At 40.7% G+C, this 12,085-nt stretch overlaps 1 protein-coding gene across 2 annotated transcripts in view; it reads right to left on the bottom strand.

Annotated features, from left to right (window-relative positions):
* Positions 1 to 12,085, bottom strand: part of PTPRT (protein tyrosine phosphatase receptor type T) — a 453,474-nt gene that overhangs the window by 149,698 nt on the left and 291,691 nt on the right. For both annotated transcript variants that reach the window (XM_056354779.1, XM_056354780.1), the window contains exons 8-9: positions 4,121 to 4,417; positions 2,683 to 2,792 (exon numbers count right to left, since the gene is read on the bottom strand). In XM_056354779.1, coding sequence (XP_056210754.1) covers positions 2,683 to 2,792; positions 4,121 to 4,417 — 407 coding nt within the window. The remainder of the gene's footprint in view (positions 1 to 2,682; positions 2,793 to 4,120; positions 4,418 to 12,085) is intronic.

Genomic DNA, 12,085 nt, shown 5'->3' with positions numbered 1-12,085 from the left:
TGTAGGCCACAGGAAAGAACTGAAAACCTATCGGAGGCGAACCACTAGCCTTCCCCTCCCCCCCACCCCCTTTAACCAATAGGCCAGCTGACCTCTGTCAAAGCAGTGTAAAGCTCTGCTGATACCGCAAAATGCCTGAACCCTGTCTAAAGCAACACTTAGGAGGTCATTGCTACTGAGGAATTACTTTGGTCCTGGACACATGGCACAAAATCTTAAAATAACACCAGTAGAGACAAAGGTGCAAGTTTAAGTATCTGTAGTAGGCTAGGGATTAAACAAGCAATACAGAAGATGCAATCAGCTGGACAATACTGGAAGATTCTCAGTATTTTTTACGAAGATTAAACTTCAGTTGTAGGTAGCAGGATGAGACGTTTCTGTGCAAAAACCTGTACTTCATTTACTAAGTGATTTTGAAACCAGGATCTCCCATGGCTTGAAATGGGCACTTATATTGGCTTGTGGTACAGACTGAAGAGCCTGACAGCTCCCCTGAGGATGCTGTGGCCAGCTCTCCCGGTTATATGGAACAGCTCATCTTTATTTTTATCTCCAGCTAATGAACTCATCTCAGGGTCTTATGGAGAATGGGAATGTTCTGTATGAATTTTTACATGTAAGAAGGGAGAGGAAAGGAAAACATTTCTATTCATGACACCCTTTGGGCACTCTGGTTCTCCTGGTATTTTTAACACTTGGATTTTCATCCCTTGGAGATGAGAGGGAGAAGGAAAAGGCGGAAGAGTTTGAATTCACCTTGACTTCTCTTTGGCTTCAGCTGCCAAATATGCATAGAATCATTATCAGAAAAGAAAAAATCATTTGTGCCCCTACTGAGACTTGAGCAATGATATGACTTGAGGGGCAAAGACACTGTCATGATGCATCACTACCCTGGAGGCATTAAAGTATCTCTATGCAGCTGCTCAGCCAGAAAAGCTACTCAGATTGCTGAAGTCCTTTCAATGAGCTGAGCCCAAGGCAATATTTTAGTAGGAAACTGCCTCTTTAAAAATTAAAAGGAGTTATTTTTGCATCATTTGACTTGGATGATTTTAAATGTGTTCTATTATAGGTCACCTGCGTTGCCAGAAAAAACAATGAATTTACAACTGATTATATTCAGATTAATTCTTTAAAAATACAGACAGCTTTATTGCATAATTCCTTACATGGACACAGGATAGCCTGTAGTACACCCTTCAAAAAACATGAAATTGCAAGGGTTAGTTCTATTCTACTATAGAGAGTGGCATGTAACCTGCACAGATTTCCACAAATGTCTTAATAGTGACCAACCAAAAATGACTCCTTGCTTAGTTGGGGATTACCTCATGGCTGAAATGACACAAAATTAGCAAGAGGAACTTCTATTCATTTATTTAGTCTTACCGTATAAAATTCAGTCTACCCTTTGTGAGCCAGCTGGAGAGATGACTTAAAAGGGCAGCTACATTTAAGCCCAGGAGAAAGTTGCTATCTCTTCCTCATGCTGTAGTGTAAGAACTCATTGACGCTAAACCCGCTTGATTTTTTTCCATTTGACCATGACTGTGATAGAGACAGCCAGTGTTAGCAAGGAGATCGAGGAGTGACATGTTACAAGACATGCTGTTCCAAACTGATAAGGTGGATGGGAAGAGGAAAGGAGCAGAACCTCACTGGTGATGGCAGAGCTGCTTCTTACACTCAAACCTTTTTACAAAGTATGTTTGTACATTCACCCAGCACAAAAGAGAAAGCAAAAAAGTGGTTCTTGCCCCTCTGTATTGGAAAATGCTACACAAGTCCACAGGGAGGATTTTTACATCACCATAAATGCAAAATTATTTTTCACTTTTTCTAATCTTACTGTGGTAAATGCTGAACTTATACACTGAAATATGCCCTGCCAGCAGTGGTGCACTACTTCCTACTATTTAATAAAAGTGCCTTTACCTTGTCTCATAGGATGGTCTCTCATTTCACGTGATCCTTTAAAGCAGTCCTATTATATTCCTTTTCCACATATTTAGGTGTACATGACATTATGGTAGTCTCACCAGAAGCAAGTAACAGTAATGCTTCCTTACCTTAACAAGAAATAACTCCTCTGATACACTCTAAAATCACATTTATTTTTTTTTTTCATCCAGCATAGGATGGTCAGTGATTATCCTATAACCTGATGTATATTTTGCTTGGTGGCAGGGGAAGTGCTTGGGCTGGATAGATGTATCGTTGAAAGATTCGATAAGAATGCTGTAAGACAAGACTTAATGGCTATATTTTGCTGAGATTGCCAGGAAGTGTTATGACTACTGCAAAGGCAGATAGAAATTAGTTGCAGTATTTAGGTATAAAACACAACAGAAATTTACTTCAGGAAAAAAAACACCAGAAAGGACACAGACCTTGGAGACACTGGAGAAGAAAAAAGGGTAGGAATTGAACACCTGAGGCATGGGGGAATGTATGGCTCTCATTTTGCCACAAATATTGGTAAAGAAATCTTTTTTTTCTTTTTTGAACTGGAAAACTTTTTCAGTGTTAGCAGCAGACTGTCTTGAAGCTTCTTATCTATTTTAATCAGGCTTCTTTTAGCACCTGCTGAAATGTTTCAGAGCTCAGGATTGGCTTAAACACGTATGAAGAGGGCCCTATGGCATGTATTCCTTGACAGCAATCTGTTCTCCTCACCTCATAGAGTGTAATGATGCCATTTGTCTCATTCGGAGGCTTCCACTGAACATAGATCTTCTCTTCAAAAGGTCCTCCCTGGATGGATTCCAAGGGAACGGGTCCAGGAACTACCGGAAAAAAACAAACAAACAGAAGCTAAACCCCCCTGTGTTAGAAGCTACCCCCAGCTGCAGCTGCACACACATGAGAAGGTACCAAAAGGCCACCAGACAGCAAGTTCAAAGCTGAACATTAAAAAGCCAGAAATAAAATAACAACTAAATAAAAAAAAAAATCCTTCAAGGCATTACCATTCCAGCCTTTGGTTCAAATAAGAATACCCTAACATAACCACCAAGTGATAAATAAAACCAGCATCCATGAAAACATGAAGCTAATTTTGGTACGTCCTTATTCCAGTACAGAACAGCAGCAGCAGGGAATTTAATTTGTCCTTCTCCGCCCACACAACAGCAAATCTCCATCCACCTAAACAGCCAGATTGCACCTTGGCATGAAGATGCTACTGGGCTGAACACCTTCATCGATACGAAAGATTGATTTCCTTAGTAAAGTAACAATGTAAGATTTATATTTCATTATGCCTACAAGGCCAGCTAAAAAAATCCACTGACTCAAGCAAAATTTTAATGCTGTGGATGATAACTAACTAACCGCATTCCCAAGTCTGATAAAAACCCTGCTCATTTTTCTGAAAGATCTGCCACCCCCTCATGTCCCCGTGTGTGAAATACTGGGCTGCAAGAGCCACTCTCAGCTGAGCGAAACTTCGGACAGCAGCTCCTTACAGCCCCAGCAGGGGAGGAACGTTCCTTTTTTAAGACATTAGACAGAACAGAGGCTTGTCGGCTATGTCAGTCCTTGGTCTGAAATAGCCCAGGTGGGATAATAATGCTTTAAAGCTGAAAAACCCGGGTCTTTGGTACCAAGAACAGAAGAGTTAACACCAAATGAATTTAGCTTCTGAGACACATACAAAGTGCTACATCCAGGTCAGTATTAAGAAAAGCTACGTTTTGGAAAGAAGACATGATGCTTCCTTTTGAGATAGTCATGAGATAGCACAAAAAAAAAAAGAAAAAAAAAAAAATCAACAAATGCCAGGATTACATTTGCCCGTATGACAAAGGAAGCTGCTCCATGGGTGCTGGGCAACTCAGAATGTGACTCTATAGAATTAAACCTGCCCGTGCTTGGTAACCGCTCAGGCTGGCGTTTGTCATTTGAAGCACTTCAGGGACCCTCGCCCTTTCAAGAATGCGGCTGTGAAATGGAAAATATTTACACCTACAAGTTTTGCTTGCATAACACACACACTGTCCAGCGAAGCCATTTATAAGTCTGATGGGACAGGGAGTTATGTTGCTATTTACAACTTGAAAGTATTATTCTTCTCCCAAAAAACAAGCCAGCGAGGAAACCCAACGTGACTTACCATCTTCCTCGGTCTGCACAACCAGCTCCTCACTTTCCATCTTGCCCTCCGGGTTAGAGAGGGCCAGCCTCAGATTGATGGTCATGAAGGGCCGCAGACCTCGCAGGGTGTAGTGGGAAGATGTCTGGATGAGCTCCTCTGCCTCAAATTTTTGCTGGTTAAACACATACTGGTACTGGACCGTGAGATTGTAGCTGTGACAGCGGGTGACCGCGTAACCAAAGGGCTCCCACTGCAGCGTGAGCTGCCGGGAGCGAATATCAACAACTTCCACATTTTGCGGGCCATGGACAGGATCTGTGAAGCAAACAAATAAATAAATACAATATAATTTGACACTAAAAGAAGTCAGTGATCCATTAATGTGTTTCCTTAATATGTTTCCTTTCATGTTGTTAGAGCATCCAAGTACATCACCGTGCTGAATGTTTTTGCCATTACCATGTATAAACAGGAGGGAAACGAACATCAGATCCACAAATGCGTTCTGGCTCCTGAGATTTCCCCGAAAATTCCTTGTCACGGAGCCCTGACCAGTGGTCGTGCTCCTGACTCCTGTGAAACCTCACTGATTCCAACAACGGCAGCATGATTCATTTCAGCAGGGAAGTGGTGTGAAAGTCCCACTTACCAAATAATAAAAAAAAAGGCAGCTGCTGGTCTCCTTGAAAGTACCCAAGTATCTTGGCGAGTCCAGCCCCAAGTGATGCAAATACCCAGGAAAGGGCTGCCAGAGAAGGCGTGAACTCAAGTTTCTCAGCTTTGCATTTAGCTACACAGCCCCTGCACCCTCCTGCCAACCCCACACCCATTCTGCTCAGAGATAAAGCACAAGGGTGTAAGAATCAAGACAAAGAGCCTGACTGTCAGACTTTCAACATCCCAGTGATACTGCCCCCTTGGGTTTTTTAAACTCTTGAATGTTTTGGCAGCGGGGGATACAAGCAGATCATGCCACTCCTCGAGTAAGTCTTCCGACTCATCTCAACCTTGTGCCAGTAAAACTTTTATTTCAGATCATACGGATGCCTTGGCCCCACCAAAGTTTCACTGCTCTGCATTATTCTTTTTACAGTATCTGACTGAGGTACAGTTTGAATATTCATGTGTAGGAATCATTTTCACCTGCTGTTCCTTAATTTATTTTTAACAGCATAACTCAAATGCTCTGACTACACACTGCCCTTTATATAAAATATAAATGCATGCACTGCTAGATATGCAGATATAAAAAATGAAGGATGAGTGAGTAAAGTCAGCGTTTGAGATATGTCAGATGGTAATAATACTACATGTCACAGTTTGTTTATCTGACATTTCTTCAACTAGTGTATCTCATTTGCTTTTTTGCTCAATATATATGTAAGCAAGGTAATTAGAAAATACATAATTTCACATAAAGTTTCTTGATTTATAGCACAATTTAGTGTTTCGCCCACTTCTCATGTTCTCTCACGATTTCAGCGTCTGAAAGGAACAGAACATTTTCATGGGAACAAAAAAAAAAATAAGTCACAAGGATTCCCAAATACTAGTTATGCTTTTTTTGGAAGATAATTAAAGTGGAGAAATAGCTTTGTAGTAATTCTAGAAGGTAAAGCACGAATCAGCCATTCTGACTTCAATCTGCTAATGCATAAGCAGAAAATACACTATAACCACCAGGATATTCTGTATTACTTCTAAAAAATCCCTAGTGACGGGCAATGGGAAAATAGCTATTTCTGAAATGAACACTATTCTGAATCTTTATATAGATACACACACAGAGCCACGACTGAAATAGGATGGATATTAAAGGACCAGGGGTCTAAAGCTAACAACTGGTTTAAGATTCCATATAAGTCACGTCAGTCCCTTAGCATCCAGAAAATACCTCTTAAATAAGATTCTTTAGTACTGTGGGTGTCAAAAAAATTGTAATTTAGAAATTACAGAGTTTGCATGTATAAATATACACACATATACTTAACATTAGGTGATAATAATTCAGTTACTATAAACCCATGAAAAGAACATTTCTGTAGATGAACTGTATAGATAAATCAGGTGAACAAAAAAATAGTTCTGAGAAATCTTTCAGCATCTGCAATGGTAAAGGTAAGCACAAGCCTCATTCCAAGTTGCACTGAAATGAAAGAAAAAACAAAACCACGTGCAGAGGCTTGTCCTGAAGCCTCCACACTACACCAAATGATCAACTCCAGACCCCAGCCCAGAATGTGGCTGAGACCTGGCAAAAACATTTCATGCCAAGACAACAATGCAGATGAACACGGCAATTAACCTCCATGTTAACACTATTATTATTTTTTTTTAAATTACAGTTATTTTCTTTAAGTCAGTCATGTTATGGAATGAATGGGCAATTATAGAGTGCTTGGTTTACTGACGTCAGATGCACTGACTTTATCAGCGGGCGATGAACAACTCTGATTCAGCATCATCTCACCAAGCCATACGTCCAAAACCCGGACTACGGCAGATTACCTGCAGTTTTTAACTTGCTTTTCATCTTGTTTGCCTTTTAACCTTTCCTTTCTTACCCAAAACTGTAAGTCCTGGAAGCTGCTTTGTATCAACCAGTCTCCAATCCTACTCAAAATTTTACTGTAAATGCTCTGAGGCACACCTGGAGGCCCCTCCTTTGGGTTTGCAACACAATCTTTTCAATGGAGTTTCCAGCCTATTAACTTTGACTTACAAGCAAGAAGTTAAAATACAAACACAGTCCAGACCCAACTACACAATTATAGAACGTACCACATTCTCCCATGAACTATCGGTTCTCAGGCTGCTAGTCCTAAAACATTGAGATTTTTCAGTCCGGTGTAAAACTGAGATGAGATGCCAGTGCTGCACAGCTCGCCGTGGCAGCAGGAAGGGGTGCGGGTTTCATAATTATTCATAAACCTGAGAAGTCTCCAACTGCAGCTGTAGAGACTTGATTCCAGCTTATTGAGCACCAGCTTATTGAGCAAAGGGGAAATAAATAAGTAAAAACTATTTAAACTTTAGGTTCAGAGAGGAAGAAACCAAAGTGGAATTAAATCAACAAATAGAAGCTGGACCTGGAAAGCATTTTATTCTCTCTGGCTCCCTTCTTTCAGCTTCAATCTCTTTTTACTGAAACCCGAGACTACGTAATTTTGGAAATGCTTTCCTGTTGCCACATCGATTTCCTCTGCAGCATAAAATATTGAAACTCATTTTCAAAGGTGAGATTTTGTACTGGTGTTTTTAAAGGACAGTGGTCCTACTACCTTCTCCATTTAATTCCTTCCTCATTTTAGCTTTGTAAGTACACAATCTCAATAGGTCTGTATGTCCTATCCCTGGGACTCTACTATCTAACACCACCCATTTTTCATAATGTCATAATGACTTATTTTCCCCAAAAAGAAACAAGAAAACTAAAATTGTTTATAAGTGACCTACAGTCCTCTTATGGTAGTGAATATATTTGAAACTGGACAAAGTATTTCTGTATTCTTGGAATCAGAGCTTCCAAATAATGCAAGAAAAAACCCGAACATTTTTACACCTTGCACTTGGCTAGTGTAAGAAAAACTGCTAATATGTATCTCTGCTTCAGCTGTACAAAAATAAGTACCAAAGCAAGACAGAAGCAGACTGGCCCAGTTTGAATACTGGAGAGATCATATATGAAAAGACATCGATATAACCTGCATAAACCAAAGTAAATTTTTTTGTTTTCTGAGACTTTGGAAAACCTAAAGGAAACTCTTAAGAGTCATGAGCACCGAAACAGCTGCCACCAGTCTATTCTGTGTGCAGGATCGGGCCCCTTGCTCCGGGAGGGACAAGGAGGGGCTGAGCGTGTCCAGGGACGGGCGGGGGCTGGGGCACAAGGCTGATGGGGGCGGCTGGGGGGGCTCAGGGGGGAGCTGATCGCTCCCTACAACCACCTGAAAGGGGCTGTGGGCAGGGGGGTCGGTCTCTGCTCCCAGGTAACAAGCGACAGGACCAGAGGAAACAGCCTCCAGTCGCTCCAGGAGAGGCTTAGACTGGATCTGAGGAAAAACTTCTTCACCAAAAGGGTGGCCAAGCACTGGCACAGGCTGCCCAGGGAGGTGGTGGAGCCCCCATCCCCCCAGCAGTGCCTGGGGACATGGGTCAGCAGTGGGCTTGGCAGTGCTGGGGTAACAGTTGGACCTGATGATCTTAAAGGTCTTTTCCAACCTGAATGATTCTATGATTCTATTAGAACTATTCTTGAGCCCATACAAAGAAAATAGTGTTGTCTGAGATTTCACTGTGCAAATGCTGTATTTCTATTTCAGCCTGCTTGAACCATTAATTACATTTTGAAAGTTCACATGGAAATCAAGGTCTGAACAATATTTTTTAATACCACATCTCCCACTGGTGCTTCAATACCCATCATTACTGTTAGAGTGCTGCAAACAGTCAGGGCCAGGAACCTTTCTGAAGCACTTGTGATGTACAAGCGGCCAGAATAAAACAAACTCTCCTGGTGATCCCTCAGCTGAGCTCTCAGTCCTTAGTCCAGGTAAGCAGATACTTTTGACCCAGCAGTGACCTGCAACGTCCAGGAACTGCATTTTCTGCTATCACAATTTTACAGAAAAGTTGACTTTTATGCCTGGCTTTGCTCTTTCCTTATTGAGTGTTACAGATCTCATTTTGTTCACTGTATTCATCTTGCTCAAGGTGATGTATCAAAAAGCAAAAGTTGATTTAGATTATTAATAACAGTTGTCTCTGCTTTATACACCTCCATCAAGAGAAGAGCAAAGAGGAAAGGAAGCAATGGTGAAACACTGGGGTTTGAACGTGAAGCTCAAGTTGAGCAGCGACGTTATAGAGACAATCAGCTGCTGCCCCCAGATTAACTAACTGCTGCAGGAGCCTAATTGCAAGAAATTGTTGCTGTCAGTAAAGACATGACATCGAGCAGAAGATGTCCATACTTGTTGGAGGCCCCGTGCCCATGTCTCTTGACCCTGTGGAGAGCAGGAGGCAGAGTTTATTAGCAGTGCGGGCTTCCACTGATTAAATGCTGTTTCCCAGCAGGAGGTTACAGAGACTGAGACTGCGCAAAGGGAAGAAAAATGAGCATGACAGGTACAACAGCTTTCTGCGTCCTCAACTGATGATGCTTTCTGGTACAGAAAGAGAAGAAAAATAGGTGTGAGGTTGATTCCTGCCTTCCCCTCAACATACCCACACCTGAGCTCATCAGCCAACCACCCTGACCTCAGCAGGCCAACCAACATCTGGGCACCCCAGTAAGGTCTCCATCCCTTCCTCCTGGGAAGACTGGGGGGAAACAAGGAAAAGACTGGGAGAGCTGGTAGTTAGTAAGACCAAAACTTGTGTTGTCCCAACTACCAGCATGGTACAACCTCTTCTCTGTAGCCCAGAAAATATCTAAATTCATTTGCATTTTCAAAATATAGATTTGGTAGTATCACAGAATGATTGCGAACTGCATAGAATATTTCACTCTCACAATAAATTGAGACAGTGGCCATTTTTCATGCAACACCAACAAACTCCTAATGATGATACACTGACAGTTAGGATGGTCTTCAAAGATATTGGTTCTTGTTCTATAGATGAAAAAACAAACAGCAAAGTCGTGTGTCTGACAGTGGGTTTACTCCAGGTATTAGATTAGAGCTGAAGCCTTCTCTATCTCACCTTTATTCCCTATTCCTCCTCCTCCTCCTTGAATTTCTACAGGCTGAAACAAGTCTAGGGAAACATACCCTCTATTAAAATACATAGCAAGATAAAGAAAGCAAAAGCATTCAAGCACTGTACCTGGAATGCACAATTCAAGTGTGTGTGATGTTTCAAGACAGAACAACCAACTCTGCAGTGTGTGCTCTTCATCTCTTCAAAGAGATCCTGACAGATGAATTGTTCCATAAACACCTTCCATATCAATGTCCTATACGTGGACATTTCAGAATGACGGACAAGTCTGTCCATCCCTGAAGTGCAGCACGTCTTTCTGTGACAGAGTTCCTTTGCTGAGCGTCACAACTCTCACAGCTGCTGCCCATCATATTTCAATGCCTTCTGAGCCTGAATGAGGTTTAAATGCCTTTTCAGACATGACAGATAAAAACACTGATGAAGCAGAGTTTGCTAGTCTTTCAATACTGTAAAAGTGTTTTGGCTTTGCCCTTTTCTGAAGAAAGAATATCTCCCTAATATTGGGTTCTGATTTTTTTTTCTTTTTTTTTTTTTTCTTTTTTTTTTTCAAAACCGCGGCAGATATAATCACTGGTCTAAAGACCGTGTAGACAAAACTGAAAGCCAGCAACTATACAGCAAGGCATGTTCTGAAAGAAGACTTCAACAGAGAAAAGAGAAAAAAGGAATGAGACTGATGCAATAAAATCACCAGAGAACAACCAACCTGTTTGTTGAGATACCTACAATCAACTAAACCTGAAGTCATACACAAAGAAATAGGTGTCATTACAGCTTATGAACTAAAATTGGCTATTTTATGGCATTCTCTGAGCAATGAAGGAGGAGCCCTGCCACACAGCTGAATCTATTATAAAAGATGAAGTAAGTTAGATTGAGTATGTGCTTAGATAAGCCAGGGACTGAGTCCTCCCAGCAGTTAACACAATCATTTTACTTCAGTTCACAGCACATCATCTTCATTTTTTGATTAATCTGGTTTTGTTTCAGTTGCTTTGAATTCTGCACTGAAAGAAACACATGATTAAGGAAAAAAAAAAGGGAAAATAATTGATATGTTACAACTCCCATTAAATATCCTCCGACCTCATAGCACAACCTTGTAAAAAAAAAAAAAAAAAGGAAAAAAAAGAAAAAGCAAAACAGAAAAATCAAACCACATGCCTTTAAGCTGAGCCTAGATCTACGTAATGTTTGAGAAACTTGGCAGACCTTTCAATCTGTTACAAAACATACCTGTCGCTCTCACAGACCGAAAGCCCGCAGGCTGGCACATGCCCAAGGTCCAGCGAGCAGCAAAGCCTGCCGGAGCAGGGGCACACGGCAGCCTGCACTGCTACCTGTGCCCGCTCCAGCCTACAGCCAGAGCACAGCTGCCACTTGTAAACAACTTCAAGTTAATTAAGCACTACTTTTTCTCAAAAAAAAAAAAAAAAAAAAAAAAGGTTTACTAGCATCTGTTTAAATGGATATTCCCCCCCCGCCCCCCCCCTCCCCCGTTGTATTATGAAATGGTAAAATGAAAGCTTTCTCCCTCTTATATCTAAAAGTATTGTTCCCTAACAAACTTAAAAATAGTAATTTAAAACAACAATAAAGGGTAATTACTGGTTTTATTAAAAACATCTATCATGGATACACATAGCAGTGGTATTCCATGGCTGGGAACAAACCATACGTTTTTGAGCATTATGATGATTAAATACAAAAGCATAATTAAATATGCTAATAAAAGTGAGACTACAAAGACAGGTAAGTCACTTTTTTTTTGTCAAGGAAAAGGAAAATGTGTGGTTTTTAGAAATTTATTTTATGATGCATAAGTAAAATATTTATTTAAAATATTTGCTTTATTATCGTGCATGTGCATTTATTTTTATTACCTCTTCCTCTGTGTACTTCTGCTGTTATCTTCAAATGGAATAAGTAGAAGAGATTAGAATAATATATAAGCTGGTTCCTTACAAAACATAAATTACTGCCATAAAAATAAATAAGGTAATCAAAATAGTAGGTAAAAGAGAGGCTTCCTCTACACAGCCATGGGTCTGTCGAATTATTCTGCACAGCAGAGAAAAGCACTGCTCTTGCTGATAGGTTTTCTCTCATTTGTAACTGTGGCTTCCTTTTATGTCTGTGCAATCTGCAAGAAAAATTCTCTGTGGTCTTTCAGAATTCTGTCTTTCAAAAAAAAAAATACCCCATTTCTACTTGTAGATCTAGCAGAAGGAGCTATGAGCTGATGAAACATTGGCT

Source organism: Falco biarmicus, chromosome 10, assembly GCF_023638135.1.
Source record: "Falco biarmicus isolate bFalBia1 chromosome 10, bFalBia1.pri, whole genome shotgun sequence".
NCBI lineage: Eukaryota > Metazoa > Chordata > Aves > Falconiformes > Falconidae > Falco > Falco biarmicus.
This window is presented reverse-complemented; position numbering and strand designations above follow the sequence as displayed.